At 39.6% G+C, this 18,946-nt stretch overlaps 2 protein-coding genes across 11 annotated transcripts; one reads left to right on the top strand and one right to left on the bottom strand.

Moving 5' to 3' along the window:
- Nucleotides 1-5,291: 5,291 nt before the first annotated feature.
- LOC135626781 (uncharacterized) lies at nt 5,292-12,519 on the top strand. Of its 2 annotated transcripts, XM_065132395.1 has the most exons (7): nt 5,295-6,708; nt 8,360-8,450; nt 8,543-8,700; nt 8,794-8,845; nt 8,946-9,028; nt 9,596-9,689; nt 10,228-12,519. In XM_065132395.1, the coding sequence occupies exons 1-7, from the start codon at nt 5,344-5,346 to the stop codon at nt 10,782-10,784; spliced, it is 2,400 nt and encodes a 799-aa protein (XP_064988467.1). In that variant the 5' UTR covers nt 5,295-5,343; the 3' UTR covers nt 10,785-12,519. The 2 variants fall into 2 exon arrangements, with proteins under 2 accessions (XP_064988468.1, XP_064988467.1); XM_065132396.1 differs by lacking the exon at nt 9,596-9,689 and having other exon boundaries at nt 5,292-6,708; nt 10,228-10,603.
- On the bottom strand, nt 11,201-18,666 carry LOC135626782 (RNA polymerase II C-terminal domain phosphatase-like 1). Of its 9 annotated transcripts, none has more exons than XR_010492434.1 (6): nt 18,284-18,666; nt 18,155-18,195; nt 17,160-17,653; nt 16,486-16,689; nt 11,995-12,465; nt 11,201-11,869 (listed from the first exon to the last, which is right to left on the bottom strand). XR_010492434.1 is itself a non-coding variant. In XM_065132397.1 (5 exons), exons 3-5 carry the CDS (start codon nt 17,362-17,364, stop codon nt 12,452-12,454), a joined length of 423 nt encoding a protein of 140 aa, XP_064988469.1. In that variant the 5' UTR covers nt 17,365-17,653; nt 18,155-18,195; nt 18,284-18,666; the 3' UTR covers nt 11,201-12,451. The 9 variants fall into 9 exon arrangements, 6 of the variants coding, with proteins under 6 accessions (XP_064988469.1, XP_064988475.1, XP_064988471.1 ...); XR_010492433.1 differs by having other exon boundaries at nt 11,201-11,962; nt 12,052-12,465; XR_010492435.1 differs by having other exon boundaries at nt 12,052-12,465.
- Between the last annotated feature and the right edge of the window lie 280 nt (nt 18,667-18,946).

The raw sequence follows: 18,946 nt of genomic DNA, 5'->3' as shown, positions 1-18,946 counted from the left end.
ACAAAGAAGATGCCTCTTGTTCAGGCATTTTCTGCTTTCATAGGAGCATTTGGACAATAATTAGGGATGGAAAGCTAAATGTTTGATCACATAAAGAAACCACAAACCTGTTGAGGTGTAAACAATCCATCTCTCTTTTTCCATGGATCTTCCAACAAAAGCATGGATGAAAAGATGGTGATAACATGGATGCAGCTTTCTTTTCTCTCAAACTGATTCCTGAGAACAGATGAACTCCTAAGCTAAAAAATATATACACATATATTCAAATATTTTTTAGAGAAATAATCCAAATGATCAAAGTTTTTTTTTTTTTTAAGAGTTTGGCTCAAGTTGTTAGATTTAGATTATGGTCTTATTTAATTAGATAAGATATATCATAGATCTTATTAGAATATGATTACAGTTATCTATAAACATAAAAAAAATTATTTATAGTCGATTATAATTTATTCTCATCTTCCTTTAGTTCATATTTAGTTCATATTTCATCGCTAATTGTATATTATGGATCGGATTACGAAATATATTTTTGATCAAAGAAATATTTTTGAAATAATAGTTTAAGGTACACATATATAATCTTCGATCTAAACTTATTAGATTTTAATTCTTGACATTAAAGACTTTTCTACGTAATATAATATGATTATAGTTTTTATGCTCACGGTATCGCTTACTATTTTGAAATCAAATACCTTAGATCATAATATATTATATTTTTTTTATATTTAAATATATTTATTAGTATCATTAGCTTGCAAAAAAATTATTATCTGATTTTGATTGTATGATGCTTAGACAATCCATCTAGATAGTATCCCTATCTTGTAAAGTTGATCATATGCATTATCATTCTCGGGTTTCTACTCACCTATTTCCTAGATGAGGTGATTGAGTGGCTGCCAATATAACGATGATGAACAAGGGATTAGGGTTTTTAACCCAATAAAATAAAAGGCGCTCTTCAAACATATTAATTCTAGTCAATATCTCTTTTGATAATTTTATCCTTTACAAATTAGATATTTTAATATATATTCTGATAAAATTATAATTTTTTAAAAATAAATATTTTTGACTTATTTGACATACTTTAATCAAATTTTGATTCAAGCCCAATTTTAGCCATTTTTTTTATCAATTTATTTCTAAATTAGATTTTGATTGAGTCTAACTTTTATTAGTTTAATTGGTTTGGCTATTGTGTCTAATCTAGACTAATTAGTCTAGTCCAATTTGAATTGACCAATTTAGGTTATTTATAAAATTAAAAATATAAATTATTGTATTTCTTTCATTGTTTTCTCGTATGATATATTGGTAAAATTTTATTTACGATACTTCAATTTAATTATTGTTTTAGATATTTATATAGAATCACATATTTACAATTATAAAATAATATTTATTTTTTTATAAAAATATATGATTTATATTTTATCATGATTAGAGTCATTATACGAGTTTTCTTTTATGTTGATTAATATTCAATAATTATTATTTATTATTATTAAAAATAAGTTTGAGTATACAAATCATTGACTGACATATTAGTATGATAGCATTCGAGGGATTCAATATTACATTCCTAATATGACTGTAAAACTTAAAATATTAGACATGAATATTAATATAATTTGGATATAATATATTATAGATCTGATTAGATTCTGATCATCCGTATCAGCCAATAAAACAAAAGTCCATTCATAATAAAATTTCTTGAGAGATATCTTAACTAGAATGGCTTCCTTAATTACTTATTTTAGACTTTCCTTCTAGAAACTATATATATATATATATATATATATTGGATTAAAAAAAAGATTCTGAATGGCATTCAAAGATACACACATGTAATCTTCCATCTATAATTATTAGATTTTATTTTTTGACATTAAATTTTTTTTTTGGCACAACAATAACATGAGTATAGTTTTTATGCTAGCCACCCATATCCAATCCATATTTCTATCACATGATTAATTCTTAAGCACATGATTTTGCTGCAGTTATGCTGTCAGATTTCAAGATTAGTCGCTTTCTTAGGCGCGTGATTTGTCGGCCTGTGGACTTCCAGAGTTCTGAGCTGTTGAAAACAGCACTTTCAATCAGTTCTTGTAACATGAGGAGAGCAGTAGCATCTTAGAAGCAGCTCCTCCAAAACATGATCATGGCCGACAGGGGACCTCACTGTGGACAAAGTTTGCGAGTGCTTGGAGCAGAAACCGGTAACATGGCCTCAGCCTCTGTTCCTCGACTTCAGAATCCCATGTCTGATGCCGGATTGCTGTTCTACAAGATGCAATCATTGCAGAAGGCAACATCTAGCATCGAATCCTTTTCTTTTTGCTCTTTTTTTCCAACCAAGAGATGAGATTTTCTCCAGCATCGTTTCTTCACAGTAAAATGCTGGAAAGATTGTAGGAAGCAACAGCTAAAGAACTGACTTCAGAAAACAATGTTCCTGCGGGCCTTATGAATCTGGTTGCAGTCAGGTTTATGCAGATAAAACCAAATTATCAAGTAATTCCACATCTCTGTTGGAGATTTGGATGCTGAGAATGGTGGAGCTGACTCTTCTGACTAATGCTCTTAGTGCTTTTTTTGGTTTATGGGAATTATCTCTCACCGAGGACCATGTAAAAGAAGAAGTCAAGCAAGTCAAAGACATGGCCAAAGTGAGGAAGTCAAGGAAGTTGACATGCTTTCTCTAACTTGCAGGTAGGTGGCACAGGAATGATGAGTGCAGGTCAGATGCAGGAGTTGGCTGGCACCCTCAAGAACATGGATGGAGATGGTGACTCTCTGTCCTGTAAAAAATGATGCATGCAAGCTTTGCTGCAGCAAGATGTGGGCTCAAGCTTGCAGTGAAGGGACAAACAACAGAGAACAAACTCATCAATCCACATCATTTCCAACAAAGGCACCAATAGCTTCTGAAACTGGTGGAAAAATGAGGAACACTGGTCAAAATCTCTGAAGGTTAATTTTGATTGTCACTGGACATTAATATACCAACTATAGATTCTCTCTGCAACATCTGTCTCGGTTTAAACATGAGTTTCTATACAAATATCAGATCATGTGGCTCCACATGAGATCCATAATGGATCCCAGCAGAAGCTAGAAGCTGCCATTCACCAGCAGCTCAGTGGAAATGGTTCAGCCAACTCAGTAGCATTCATATCTTCCTAGGTTTCCAACTATTTTCATACATCTCTCCCTGCAAAGTTCACCTCTGACCTCTGTACTACTTTTTTCTGTACACTAAAAAAAGACAACTATGAAACCTCACCATCAACAGCTTGGCATAGATCAGGTGAGGTAGTTCTGGCCATCGACTGTCACAATGTCATGCACTGGCCCATGTTCATAGGAACAACATGTATCGATCCATTTACCAATGCTAACTCATGAACATAAACCTATTACCGGGGCATAACAAGATCAGCTTGTGAGGTTTTGAGTTCAACAAGTGCGTCTCTCTTTCCATGTTTCACTTCCTCGAACCATTTTGCATGATTACAAAAAGAAGCTCCACACTCCATGATCACCTTTTCATCATGGAATGCCTTCATCTTCCTTCTTTTCTCTTTAAATCCAGCTGGATGCTGTTCTGTCACTCCAAGAAAGAACAGTGGAGGTGGTGGTGCACGGTGGAGGGACACCTAGAAACTGTGGTCTGCAGTGGATGACCTCTGTTCTCTCCTCTGTTCCCAAGCACAAGTCTCTTTTCCCTCTTTTTTCTCATCATGCAGCTTGGGCACCACATGCAGCACCAACTTTTGGGAGGAACAAGGAAGAATGATGAGTTGCATTTGTGATTGCTTTCTATTCATCAGCAAAAGAAAGGTCCCACTGAGTATTCCTGAGTAGCATCTAATTTCACAATCGAATATATTTATATTCATTAAGATCTGAAGTAACCATGGATCAAAAACGCTTTTGCTTCTTGTCTTCTTCCCCCCACTGTGCCACACTCGATCTCACAACTAGGAACAGTAGCCTCTTTGCCTCTGCCAATGAACATAAATGCTGGTCAGTGGTAGCTGCAGTATCACACTACTAAATTAGTTGTCTTCCTCCTTGTAAGCTTTGCCCCACTCTTATCGGCTGCAAGGAAGAGATAGCTACCTAATGCAGTGAGGTCAAATTCCAACACAAATTTATAGGCTTTTTGGTGCAATTTACAACCCAAGTTTAGCTTCTTGTCATGCTTACTTGTTTGACAAGCAATGGAATGCAAGTGGCATCATTTTACTGCAGACACTCAAGAGAACAATAAAAACAGAGCATTTTCATGTATCAGTCCAACTTAACATAATAAACCAACTAAATACAACAACACTTTGTGAAATTTCAACCTATGATAATAAAAGCAATAATAATAAATCACATTGTTCATGCTCATGTTGATCATGACAAGACTAAATGATTGAAGAAGTATGATGGACATATCCCTCATGATCAGAGACCATCATCATCTAATCAACTCTGATATCACATCTCACAAATTTTGATTCTTTTTACTGTAAACCTTTTTTTGTCTCTGCCTTCACTTTTCTATTAAAGTTACTCACACCTTCCTCAACTTTACAAGATGCTAATTGATCAATCATAAGTGTTTGTCATGGTTTAACTCTTTATCTATAGTGAAAACTCTGTTCTGTGAATAAGATAGTTCGATCCGAGGAGTTTGTGCAAAGCCATCAACCAGAGCAAATGTACCACCAAATCCGGCAAGATCAATCCATGAGTGTTTAGTAGTTGTCATATTAATAGGTTAAATCAAGCAAATCCAATCTTATAACATGGGATTATCACTGTTCTTTTTTTTCTTTGTCTCTATAAAATATCAGCAACATTGTAGGTGGAGATGATGAGAAACAGAGAGGTGGCCACATTTCTTTGGCATTATTTGTGTTTTTTTTTATTTATTTATTTAACATCTAAATAAATATTTAAAAATAATAAAAAATATACAACACTCTTACTATGTCATAATTTCTTTTTTAGAGGATACATATAATAAATATATCACTTAAAATTTTGACATATCGAAACCTATCCGAACAATCCGAAAAAAAATTATTTATGACATTAATAAAATTCCAAGGAAAATATTAGGATTTATAATTGTATATATGATTCGTTTAATTAACTTATTTAAAATTGTAATAATATTAAAATATTTTTGATTGATTTATTTAAAAATGATATAATATTAAATACTAATATATTTGGCGACGACGTCGACCCGTTTCTCTTCTCTATATAACTCCGCGGAGGCCAAACCGCTTGGAGCGTCGCGGCGTTATCGCCACCTGGAATGCCGGTATGACGGACAACCACGCGGTGGCGGAGGAGGTAGAGGAAGAGGAAGAGGAAGAGGAAGAAGAGGAGTTCTACGAGTCCTTGGACCGGATCCTTTCCTCGTCCTGCTCCTCCACCTCCGCCTCCGACGACGACGCTGACGAAGTCCGTTCCCGCCGTCCCTCCCCTCCCCCGCCGTCCTTGTTACCCTCGCTCGACGTCTGGACCTCCGAGCCCGCCTCAGTCGCGGAACGCCGCCGCCTCCTCCTCCAGCGCCTCGGCCTCGCCGGCGACGCCGCCCTTGCCCGCCCCGCCGCCGCCTCCGACGGTCCCGTACACTGTTCCTCTGTTGATACACCCGACCCTCCGCACCTCCCCCGCCAACAGCCGCATCAGAGATCGATCAATCTGCTGGCCTCGCGCAAGCTCCCCCTCTCCTCGAGATCTCGGCCCTTGTCCGCAGTGAATGTCAGGCTCTCCGGCGGCGACGACCACAGGTGCTTGATCAAGAATCTTGACAACGGGAGGGAGTTCGTGGTGGAGGAGTTTGGGCAGGATGGGATGTGGAACAAGTTGAGGGAGGTCGGGACGGGCCGGCAGCTCACGATGGAGGAGTTTGAGATGTGCGTCGAAGGATCGCCCATCGTTCAAGAACTGATGAGGCGGCAGAAGGTTGAGGCGACCGGGCAGCACCGTGGGTCTGGCGGCGGGCCGCGAGCCGATGGAGCCTCCAAGGTAGGGACGCGGTCGAAGAAAATAGGAAGTTGGCTCAGGCGCATCAGCAACGTGGCAGGAGCTACAATTGCCAGAAGGCACCATCAGGACCGTCGGAGTGGCGACGAGAAGGATACATCGTCTGAGAATGGAGGGAGAAGGTCGAGCTCTGCTACCGATCACAGCCAGGACGGTTCGCATGGTCTCGACCTTCGTGTCAAGGTTTGGCAGTACGGGAAGTCCCACAAGGAGCTCAGCGGTCTGTACATGAGTCAGGCGATTCAGGCGCATAATGGTTCCATCTGGAGCATCAAGTTCAGCTTGGATGGCCGGTACTTGGCTAGTGCAGGAGAGGACTGTGACATCCATGTGTGGGGAGTTTCTGAGATCAATACGAAGGGGGACTCGTTGAGAGTGGCAGAGGAGAATGGGAATTCTAAACCCTTTGCTTTGTCAATCTGTAATCGTCCACCAGATCCAACATCAGTGTTGCCCGGTGCTGAAGGGAGCCACTGGGATAAGAAGATAATAGCAAAGTTCCATGGTGGTCGGAAATCGGTTAGCTCCGACCCTGTTATGATGCCGGAGCTTGTGTTTGCTTTGTCGGAGAAACCAGTGTGTTCTTTCCGAGGCCATGCTGATGATGTCCTTGATCTCTCTTGGTCAAAATCACAGGTAAATATAGTTATGCTATAATTTTGAGTGATTTCCAGTATTTAAATGCCATGATAGAAGCAAAAGTTGCAATTCTTAGATTTGAGCAATATGAAGAATCAAATCATACTGTCCTGTCTTTCTGGATACATGCAACCTAAATGGAGTTAAGAAATGGAATTGAACCTAAATCGTTAAAAATGGATATCAGTGCTCCGAATAATTGGCTTTGGTAGCAAAAGAAACATATCTGGACTTTGAGGGGTTTATGTTTGATGGAATGAGAACATGAAACTTGATGGAACCATTAGGAATTAGAAAACAATGAAAAGTTAGAGGGAAATGCATATATATACCCATGAAGTTTCTCTCAGAAAATTAGGATATTTCAAGCATGTACTATTGTGCAGGTCAGAATTTTAAGCATCAAAGCGATGTATAGCTGAGAGGAATCATCCTAACAGACTTCAACAAATTGCTAGGAACAGATGTGATTTGTTTCTTTCGGCTGCGTAATTATGCTAGATTTCTACAATAGCAAAATGCTTTCAGCTAAACAAATTTAGCTTTCACATTAAGCTTGAATGGTATTATTATAGGTTGGCTTTTTAGTGTGCAATCACAGGCAAAAGGGTTATGGCCTTCTAGTTCAAGTTAACTGTGCTCTTTCAAGACCCATTAAAATTCTTCCGTATGCGGATATATGGAACAACATGGTGTTATCTTTTTCATACAACTGATGCATTTTCAATTTTTGGTACAACAAAGCAATGAGGCTGTTTTTTGCTGCACCAAATATTTTACAAAAAAAATCTTTTTCTTGAAAATTCTTTTTACTGTGCTTGTTTTATGTATTTACAAGAAGTGAACTTTTCCTTTTTATTTTTTCTAAAGAAATATTAAACGAGAATGTCTTCACTTTTATGTGTCTTTTCAACATATCTTTATACAGACAACATATGTTACTTCAATATCTTTCTTTATGCTTATAGTCCAAGAAACTTATTTTCATGGAAAATATTTTATTTTCCTACTTTTTCATTGCATCTATGCCTATCGTGGTTGAATTTTTCTTAGTCCTTTTCCTTCTTTCGTCTCTTTTTTATGTCCTCTACTAATCAGTTCTTCGTCGTCATCTTTTGTTTTCTCTTTGCCACTTCCTTCTTCCTGTCTTAGCACTATCTTTTTTCTCTTTGTGGGCTAAGATCTGCTTGCACAACCATTTTAAGATTTCTAAAACAGTTCTTGTAGAAGATACACAACAACAAAGAATTAGCTAAAAGTATAGAGCATTCTTGCTATCTGGAATGTCATATTATGCTGAGAATTGCACACTCTATAGGAAGAATTAAAAGTTTTTTTTCTAGCTCATACCAATATTTTAATAGCCAGTAGGTATTTCTAAACATCAAGAGGTTGTTTCCGTGGGTCTCCTAAACCCATAAAGAAGTAATTTTATCATTATACCAAGCCTGCCCTCGGTAGTACTTTTGATAGGATTTATAGTTTTTGAATCATATGGAAACTTTTGCTGTACTTAGGACTGTTTTGAAATTTACAGTCTTGCAGAACTTATCACCTAGATAGCTTTAATGTTGACTAGGGAGGTTACATTCAGTAAAAAGTTTTAAAGTGTTGATCATGTCATTATTTTAAATTGTTTGCTTTGCAGTATCTTCTGTCATCTTCAATGGACAAGACTGTTCGACTATGGCACATGTCTAGCAATTCCTGTTTGAAAATATTCACACATAGTGACTATGGTAACTTTGGTTTTTTTTTTTTTTTTTTGGGTATGCTTGCTTCCTGGACTACCTAATGTCTTCATGATTCTTCTTAAATTGTGTTGATGCAGTGACTTGCATCCAGTTCAATCCTATTGATGACAGGTATTTCATCAGTGGATCCCTGGATGAGAAGGTCCGGATATGGAGTATTCCTGACCCTCAAGTTGTTGATTGGAATGATTTGCATGAGATGGTCACTGCTGCTTGTTTCTCTCCTGATGGACAGGTAACATACTTGACACTAAAGGTTCCACCTTGTTGTATGAGTGTGGATGAGTTGACGACTTAGATTTCATTGTGTTATTTGTTATTCATGAAGGCTGCTCTGGTTGGTTCACATAAGGGGAGTTGCTACTTGTATGATACATCTGGTATGGAGCACACAACATCACACCCTATTTAAGATTGCCCTATCTCTTGTATTTAATCCTTTTGATGGTCTTATTATTTATATAAATCTCTTTTGTTCAGATAACAGACTTATCGAAAAAAGACGAATCGACCTAGAAAACAAGAAAAAGAAGGCCGCACACAAGAAAATTACTGGGTTCCAGGTATTTGCATTATCCTTTTTTTTTCTTTTTTTACTTCTAAGGTGTTAAGTTTGAGTATCGTTATTCAAATCGAATGGAAAAATAGAACCGAACTCGAAATGAACCTAAATCGAACCATTTCATCAATAATTTAGTTTTTAGGATTATAATTATTCCAATTTAGGAGGGTATTCTTCTTTAATTTAAAAAATATCAACTTATGTTTATCACTCTTCCTTCGTCACCATGGCTCTTTATCCTCACCCCTTGCTTAGCCTTGTTCTATCATATCAAGTATAAATCTGTTTTTTTATCATTAATTAACAATCCTTTTATTGATTTGTATAAATTTCTTCATTAATTTATACACATCACTGCATATCCTCATCATAAAATGTATATATATATATGTATACATATACATACACATACACATACACATATACATACACACATATATAATTATTCATTTCAAACCTCTTTGAACACCTTGGTTGGAGCTCCCATAGTAATGAGCTCCCCCATCTCATCTTTCTTTTTAAATGCCATTGTAATCGATACTGTTAAGCTCACCAGCTTGATTAACAGTTTGCTCCAGGGGGCTCCTCAAAGGTGCTAGTTACATCTGCGGATTCACGAGTCCGGATAATCGCTAATGAGGAACTTATCCACAAATTTAAAGGTAGATATTTCCAAATTATGACCCTTTTAGAAGCATGTATGGCCTACATTTATATCACAGCATTCTATTTTTATCAACTTTGGAGAGTGGAACTTATGTGCACAACAATTATCGCTCTGTAGGATCGTTTTACTGCTTCACCTGCTTCTAAGGCAAGAACACCGTAAATGGATAAGATCATACATTCTTAATCCCTTGTCCTTTGGATGCACTTGCACTAGAGCACAGAAGAACTTTTCTTTCTGTTTTCCAATGACATTATCCATAGATCAAATTACTAGCAACCAAATCCAGGTGCTTTCGTTTCTGTAATTTGTGCATAATTGCATACCTCATTGAAATTTGTCGATTATAGGCTTCGTCCAGTATGGTAAAGACAGCAGTGATCCAAGGAGTTCATTTTGTGCATACAGGAGTAAATTAATTCCAATTTGATCTAGACAATGCTCTATTTCTATTGACTGCCACTGGCAAAAATCTGTCCTTTGCTCTTTAAATTGTTATTAGAGACTCATCATATCCTCTCTTTCTTTTTCAGGGTTTCGCAACACAAGCAGCCAAATCTCAGCCTACTGGACTGCCAATGGCAAATATGTTATCTGTGCCAGTGAGGATTCTCATGTATATGTATGGAGATATGATAACCAGTTGCAACCAAGCCGCAGCAAAACTCCTGCAAGTGTCACGCGGTCTTACGAGTATTTCCACTGCCAGGGTGTCACAATGGCTATTCCTTGGCCAAGCACTGGAACGGAAAGGATGAACAGAGCTCACTCCAGTGAACAGCTTGTGTTTAATGAGGAATCAGATGCCAATGGACATCATCGTTCATCTTCTCATGGTTACCTTACCATTGGGTGTCAACAGAAAAACAACATTCTCACTCCAAATTCAAGTCACTCCTCTGATAGGGTTTCTGCGACTTGGCCCGAAGAGCTCATGACCCTTAGGCAGAGCCCTCAGAGTGACGGTGATCTTTTCGGCAGATGCATGCCGGTGCAAAATACATCAGCCTGGGGATTGGTGATTGTCACTGCAAGTCAATGTGGCGAAATTAGAACTTTCCAGAATTTCAGCTTTCAATTTCTGACATGATTTTTGTTCAGCAGCCTTGGAACAATACTCATTACTTCCACTGTAGTTTTGTGTACAGATAGTTGGATATTTGGCAGAGATCTGTGACATATAATGGCAAGAGAGTGTACCAATCCAGCAACTCAGAGATCTCACCACAGCAAGGATTCTTCTTAAGTGTACAATAAAGCAGAAGCTAAAGATGGTGGATGATCGGTCCTCCTTGGTAATCTTCCTTCTTCTTTTTTTTCCCTTTTTCTTATGACCGCAACCATGTTTTAGGGTTACGGTGTTCTTGTGAAACCTCTCTCCACCATTCTTTTATTTTATTCTGTACAAAAGAAACAAAATGTGAATGCTGCAAGAAAATTGCACATATTAGCAGACGCTGGAAGGAGATTTAGGAAAGCAATAAAGATCATTGTTTCTCACTGAACCTGAGTGGATCATGTTGTCCAAAACCTCACCACATCGGACAAGCCATATCGCCGGCATTGCCAACCACCTCATTCTTCCTCTGGCCGCAGCTGCCACAGTCGATCTGTCCCTGTGAAGGACTCATCGATAAACCATGAGTTGACAGACAAAAGAGACCTTCTTTGGGTGAACCACAAGTAGATTGACTGGTGATAAATGCTTGGTGGGAGATTTGGATGCAGCTGCATTGACCTTTTGATGTTTCTACCAAATTGTTCCAGCATAAGATATCCAGCAGCTAAACATCTATTGCCCTGCCATGGTCTCTATACAGGACGAAAGAAAGCTAACCCTCCGTGAGTTTAGCAGCAAAAGTAATCACTTAAATCTATAATCCACAGGCTGATCGTTTGCTGATGGTGAAAAGCCGCCACAGGCTAGCAGATTACACATCTCGGAAGCCACCAGAGCCAATTTGTCCTTGTTGATCAGGTTGCAGAGTTGCTACCTCGCAGTGAATGATAAGCAGTAAGGTTATGTCAAGAGTGATGTGCCCAACACTGATCATGGAGCAAATGGACATGATGCTTCAAGTGAATCTAATATTCAACCATGCACAACTGCGAGATATCAAGACAATGTTCATCTGTCCGCCAAGGTGATTATGGAGCAAAAGGAAGCAATCCATCCTGAAAATTTCATGCCAATTGAAGATCAACATGCTGCTTCGAGTGAAGATCAACAGCACAATCACGTCGAGTAATCCTTGACCGCACAAAGAACTACAAGAACATGCACCAACTCAAGCTATTACCTTCTTTCTGAAGCTGCCATGTGACGGAATTGGCAATGACAAGTCGAGTCGACTTACCAGCTTTTAGCAAATGGCAAATGCATTGGAGATGACCTTCTTGACCGGGAAGGTAACTGATTTCCTTCACGGAATCACCCAATCATTAGGCAACAAGGTGGTGCCATGACATATGTACAACCAAATGCTCATTTACTGAAGATAATTTGCTGGTTGTGCCCGAAAATGGATAAGATTTAGCTCTTTCTCCTTTGAAAACCTTTCCAGCATCAAGAGTCAACAATCTTTCTTAGTTCCCTACCAGAATCCAACTGGCTTGCTCTTCTGATACATAACAGAACCATGGAGGGCAGATTATAGTGTAGTCATCAAGGCACAGGAGTTTCAGTTTTGGAGTATCCTCCTCATGGAAGTCTCTTCGGTACCCATGAAAATTCTTTGTTAAAATGCTTGTTTGGCATTATCGATAGTGACCTGAGAATGAAAGAAAAGGAATCGAAGATATCAAGCAATTGCAGTTTTTATTTATTACTGGTTTGTGTGATTTTAATAACAAAATAGTATCAAACAAAAGGTTTATACCATAATACAGGTCTAGAAATTTAGAATATGGGGTAGAAACCAAAATAGAGACTATTAGAGATCACGATTTTTTTTTGTTTAGAATGAAGAAACTATGAATATTGAATACACAGATCCACTAAAAATTGCATCACATTGCTTTAAAGGTTGATCTACAGAAACTTCCAGGATTGAGTTTTAAACAATTTGAAGAACTAGACTAAGTCAATTTATGGATTCAGAAAAAAATTTATGCAGTGGGCATCACAACATAAGAGTCACACGTTTGATAGTTGAATCAGATTTGGCTACATTACTTCTTGAAGAAACAAATGGCCTTGGTCTCTAGCAAACATGGTATTGTATAATAAATGGAGTACTTTATAGGCAATCGTTAACCCAACCACTTTTACGCTGTCTTCACCCTGAAAAAGTTGCTCGAGTACATTTTGAAATCCATGAACCTATGGAGAACACACTGGGGCCCGATTACTCACATTCAAAATCCTCCGATAGGGATACTACTAGTCGACCCTTAGATGAGATGTTGTTTAGTATGTGTAACGCTGCAACAGATGTCAGCGTAATACTTGAATCCATAGGCTCCCTGTGACATTTCTGACCCCCTGCAGATTTGGCATGGTCATTCGCCCAGTGGGGGTTGGACATTTTGAGCCTATTCCCACCAGCTTGAGGCCAAAGGAAGTTTTTGATCATGGGAGTTAGTTATTTCACCGTGGGCCAAAACCGAACCCTTAGCCTCTATCTCAAAAAAATGGTTGAAGGATTGATTTGGAAGAACATAATCTTACGATTTGACGTTCCAAGAATCATAATTACCAACAAAGGGATGTAGTTCAATAACACCAAGTTCAAAGAATATTGCAAATCCTTTGGCATTAAGCTAAGATTTAGCTCGGTAGCTAGACTGAAGTCACTAATGGAGCCATTCTTGAGGGCCTAAAGAGGAGAGTGACCGAAGCTAAAGGCACATGAGTAGATAAACTCTCGAGTATCTTGTGGAGCTATTGGACCACACCAGAAGTCTCAACAGGACAATCCCCTTTTGGCCTAGCCTACAAAACTAAAGCAGTGGTTTCAGCCAAGCTTATTCTGCTGATAGTCCGAACCCAAACCTTCAATGGAGAGCTATCAGACTTAGGTCTTCAGACAAACCTAGACCTGATCGATGAAGTCAGAGCAAGGTCCCACTTGAAGAACCTTGCTTACAAATGGTCCATGGCAAAGTCATACAATATAAAGGTTCGACATTGTTGGTTGAAAGTAAGAGACTTTGATCTACGAAAGTCAGTGATGGAGGAAACCCACGTCGAACTCGAAAGAGTCGTACTGCATCCTAGAAGAAGTCCGACCAGGGACTTACCGACTATAAACTTTGGGAGGCTTGGGTGTTCCTCGGAGTTGGCATACCTTCCATCTCAAGAAGTGTTATCCATGAACAAGTCCAAATGTACACACAATTGAAAATTCAAGCTGGTTTTGTAAAAGTTTTCTTTAATTAATAAAAGTATATACATTATGCTTGGGAGTCCTTGCATCAAAATGGAACATCTTAACAGAAAGATGAACAAAAACAAAAGGAAACAAAACCATACAACAAGTCTGCTCGACTCCTATGATAGGATCTCTGTCTTATTTCGGAGTCGGGGGGGGGGGGGGGGGGGGGCAATTGACCATTGGGATCATGACAAGGGGTGGGGATGCAGCCTCAGGCTCCACAGTTGACTCCTTAGTGTCGGGAGGAGTAGCCTCAGCAATTGGCTCTGCCTCTCTAGGTTCCCCCTCGACCTCCTCACCTGGCTCGACATCACCATCTTCCACTAGATCCATAGCTACGATCGCCAATTCCATCTGCACCGATGAGGGATACTTAATGATCTGTTGGGCATGGAACTATGGAGTCTTTTGGGAGGGCAATATCAGGATGGTCATAGCGCGCTCAGGAAATTACGAGTTTGTAGTCGAAGTTAAATGCATTGAGCCCCAATTTGAGTTAACCCCTTCTCAAATCCCTGGGAGGCCTTGTATTTAGTAACCCTTCTCGCCTCAATTTTCAATTAGCAAGCCTCCTCAAATTGCTTCGTCAGCCCCTCCACAACACGTTGGAGGGCACCGACCTTAGCCTTTAGTGTATCAGCCTCAGCTTCGACTTTCAAAGCCATCTCACTAATCTGACTCTGTCAGCCTCACCTCATCGACCAACCTCTTATAGACTTCGACTTGGTTGCGGAGATCAACGACCAAGACCCGTATCGCCTCGATCTAGTGTCCGAGCTCATCAACCCGAGTCTAGAGTTGGGTCGACTTGCCATAGTAGTGGTCCCTCTCGGCTTCCTTATTCTTTAGCTCGTCCGACTCTTTCTTCAATTCTTCGTTCTCCTTGATCAAATGAGCAATGGCAATTGAGTCTCAAGCTTGATCGATCATCATCATCATGATGTGATGAGTTTGTAAGAGGAAATGAATCAGAAGGACACAAAAAGAAAAGCCATCGGGTTGAACACTTAACATGATGAGCTGCTTGTGCGCATCGACCATTAGATCCTCAGTTGGCTTTACATAGAGGCCCTTGGCAAACTCTGGGTGCAACATACTTCGGTTCCATTGGGCGGCCTCCCTTAAAACCTCCAATAGATAGCCATGGGGTGCCGAAGGGCCCGCCGATGGCGAGAATCGTGGGGCCTGTTGCTATTGTCGTTGTTGGGGGAAACGATCTTCATGCCGACTCCCCTCGGACCGATCATATTCGGCTCTCCTCAGGGGCTCCCCCATGGCTAGGACAGGAGGAACTTGACCCATTGATGTGGTCACCTCATCTCCTCTCCGACGCTGACTCGAAGGCAGTGGGGGTGATAGAGGTCCCACGTAGCATTTGTGGCCAATAGAGCGCCATAGCCTAGTGTTAGGCCCGTTATGACAGGATGTTAAGAAATAGATCCTACCAGGTTACACGCAACAACCAAGGTCACATGCTCATCGATGGACACAACAATGGGACCTCACACGTACAGTTGCATGTGCTTGACAACACATGAGGCCAAATCAGCCCATAGTGCACTATGACAATGTGCGAGACTGAATCAACCCATAGCACACTCCGACGACACGTGAGGCCAAATCAACCCTAACACAATCTGATGACACACGAGGCTGAATTGACCTATAACACACTTCGACGACACATAAGGCCGAATCAGCTCATAGCACATTTCGATGACCTACACAGATAAACCAATCTGTAGGCGTAATAAAAGGGCAAAGTGGCAAACAACTGAAGCAATCGAACACATACAGAATCCAATACGACCTCGATGTCATATTGTCGGTAACCTGTCAAAGGACACTTCTTAACCCGACTTCACTGTGCTCAACAAGCCAAGAAATGGGGGGCAAGTGTTAGAGGCATGGTGACATGGCCGACACCTCAGCATCAAGCAGTCGACACCTAGGAGCTTGGTGGCTGACACCTTAGCACCATGTGGCTAACACCTAACACCTAGGAGCCTGGTGGCCAACACCTCGGTGCCAGGTGGCCGACACCTTAACGTCAGGTGGTTGGCATCTTAGCGCAAGGTAACTGTCATCTCGCCACCGTCCACTAGCATCGGATGGGATAATGGGTCAAACATTACCATGTCCTGGATTCAACGCACCACAATTAGAATTAAGTCCAAGAAAGGCTCACCACATGCTTTATGGTCAACGTCTTTTGCGAAGGTAATGACAGTCAAGGCCTACTATAAAAAGGCTTCCCAAGTACGTTTCCAACACAAGTTTTTATCCAAAAAAACTATTCGAATCATCCTGATCATTTATTGACTTAAGCATTAGAGAAGCATTGTCGAGATATTTAAAACATACCAATAAATTATATCATGCAACATATAGCAGAAAGATAAATATATGACATACCTGATTTAACACACACTATGCGGTCAAGAAGTTTCAACGAGTTGATCAAGCTTGACTCTAGATCCAAAAGCCTCCACATTTCAAAGGCATAATCTCTTTCAGACATTGCGCAAACATATACCTCTTGCAACCTCTTGCTGTTAGATAGCTCCTTAGGTCCTCCCATGCAAACCTTAATCGTACAAGAACACTTGTATCTCGCATCTAAAGATGAATAAAATTTTATCCACATTAATTCAATATTGTTAATAATAATTAAGACAAAACAAGAAAGGAACTTCATTCAGAAGAAGAATTTTAGTTTGTATAGAGAAAAATGGCATTACTGAATTCTCTGTGGTGTAAAGTAATAGAAATTAAGAGTAACAATAGAAATTAAGAGTAACTAAAGCATCAAAATTTAACAACCTAGTGGAGTAGACATGTTGACATTTATAATCACAAAGCTCCAAAGTTGACAAGCATTTATAAATGTTTCAAAAGCAAATTACACTTCCACAGAACTTTAGTAGCTACCATAAATTATTTGTAATCTTAATCATGTTCTTGCCAGACATCTGGCAGAAAAATAGCATAGAAGTGAGATATGAAGCTTCTATGCAGGGAAAACAAGGGAAAGGAACACACCGGTTATTGGTTATAACTTGCAGCAAAAAACAAGGCAAACAACATACCGATGGATTTACACATGTCAGAATGATGGTATTTTGCTTGTAACCTTATTACTGATCGTGTGATCAATTGATGGCTATCAGACAAAGGTAGGACCACCTCTGACTGAACCTTGAACACCTTACCATTATCAACAACCTGGTCACTGTCTGCATATTGTTTCATGATCAATTTATCATCTTGGGAATGTTTAATCTCTGCTAACATGCTGGTAATGTGCGGAGGATCTGTTTCATTACTTATTTTTCATTGAAGAGCACTGATCCTGGTCCTTGAATGACCACATGGTATTAGCAACTGTAAGTGTTTCATCAAGATCAAACACAATGCCAAGGCATCTCAGGTTCAGCATCATAACAGAAGACTCGTACAACCGTGACTGCACAATAAACCCCCATAAACAGGCACATGACATAGGGTTCTTTCTAGAAGCCATAGCCACCAGGTGCAGCCCTTTTTCACCTAGCTCTTTTGCACGAATCGGAATAACAGCAGTCTACAAGTGCATGAAAACAGAACAAATGAAACATTAGACACGTAAACTAGAAATTGCAATTAACAACATATGAATGTCAACTCTGTAAGGCTTACCCTAAGCTAAGTTGTGTGCGGTGCACATAAAGATAGAACTTTACACATACGAGTATAAATGCAGAACAACACATGAATTATGCACATCCAGCCGTGCCCAACAAGAGGATCATTAAGTGGCCATGCTTTCTTGATGTACAGATTAACAGCTTACATTATAATCTAATTATTGGGAACACCAGTGAAGTAAGTTTTCTTTTGAAAACCAGAAGGAACCACAAACAAGTATTAATCATACAACAGAACATGTTGGATGTTCAAACTCAGTATATAGGTACAAGAAGATGTTATGCATAATAGATACTAGTCAGTTTTGAAGTAAAAAAAGAGTTCAAACAGATATATTCACCTATGAAGACATGCACATCATTTTTTAATTTATTTTCCATTAAAGATATTGGCATACCATTCACCTTTCTGGTTCCATATTATGCAATCTTCATGAATCTACATTCAAGACGAGCAATAACAGATTCAGACAAGGCAATGCACATTAAGGATGCAATGTTCATTACACAAAATTCACCAGACAGACCTCTCCAGGTAGCTGAAAACAGTTATAAATGGAAGATAATATCTGTTCTTAGGATTTTAATCTCTCTCCATCTCCTCCTGTTACTTCGAGAGGTGGATGGGGCGGGTGGTTCTGTCCGTCGCCCCCCGAGCATCTCGGATTCGTGTATGGGGGTTTACTGCCTCGGCCATGTCGAAACCGATTGCGATTCCGAAGGTGGGCCGCCGGCGGTTCGAGGGTTCCCTTGGTGTTCTTCCCCGCTTCCCTTTCCGTTCTTGGATGCCACCGAGGAGGAACTCGGAAACCCTACCTCGTCACTCGATGAAAGGTGCAGGTGCAAACCGATGGCTGTTAGACCAAAATGGGAACCTCCATTGAGGTCGGGGATCCGCACACTGGCGGACCGAGTCATGCAAAATTTCATGGGTGAGTATAATATACGAATCTAAAGATTCCTAAAGGGACTAAGTGATCCTGGCCGTCCATGTCTTCACCCTTAGCCACGTGAACGGTGAATTTCTTTTCTGCCTTTGCCCATTTGGATGCCACTTCATCATCCCTCAAAGTTCCGCGGCTGACTCGACCGGCAGATTCATATGCCACGGTTTATCAGAAGGGAATTTTGATTTTATTTATTTATTTATCAAATAAAACCATCCTATCCTTATGATTTCACTACTTTTC

Source organism: Musa acuminata, chromosome BXJ2-11, assembly GCF_036884655.1.
Source record: "Musa acuminata AAA Group cultivar baxijiao chromosome BXJ2-11, Cavendish_Baxijiao_AAA, whole genome shotgun sequence".
NCBI lineage: Eukaryota > Viridiplantae > Streptophyta > Magnoliopsida > Zingiberales > Musaceae > Musa > Musa acuminata.
This window is presented reverse-complemented; position numbering and strand designations above follow the sequence as displayed.

Excerpts from the sequence above, each read along its gene's own strand:
- LOC135626781 (XM_065132395.1), top strand. The coding sequence starts at position 5,344 with ATGACGGACAACCACGCGGTGGCGGAGGAGGTAGAGGAAGAGGAAGAG. Across the intron at positions 6,709-8,359 it reads TCTCTTGGTCAAAATCACAG|TATCTTCTGTCATCTTCAAT; the intron begins GTAAATATAGTT and ends TTTGCTTTGCAG. Across the intron at positions 9,690-10,227 it reads ACTTATCCACAAATTTAAAG|GGTTTCGCAACACAAGCAGC; the intron begins GTAGATATTTCC and ends TTTCTTTTTCAG.
- LOC135626782 (XM_065132401.1), bottom strand. The coding sequence starts at position 17,364 with ATGTTAGCAGAGATTAAACATTCCCAAGATGATAAATTGATCATGAAA. Across the intron at positions 16,690-17,159 it reads TGACATGTGTAAATCCATCG|ATGCGAGATACAAGTGTTCT; the intron begins GTATGTTGTTTG and ends ATTCATCTTTAG.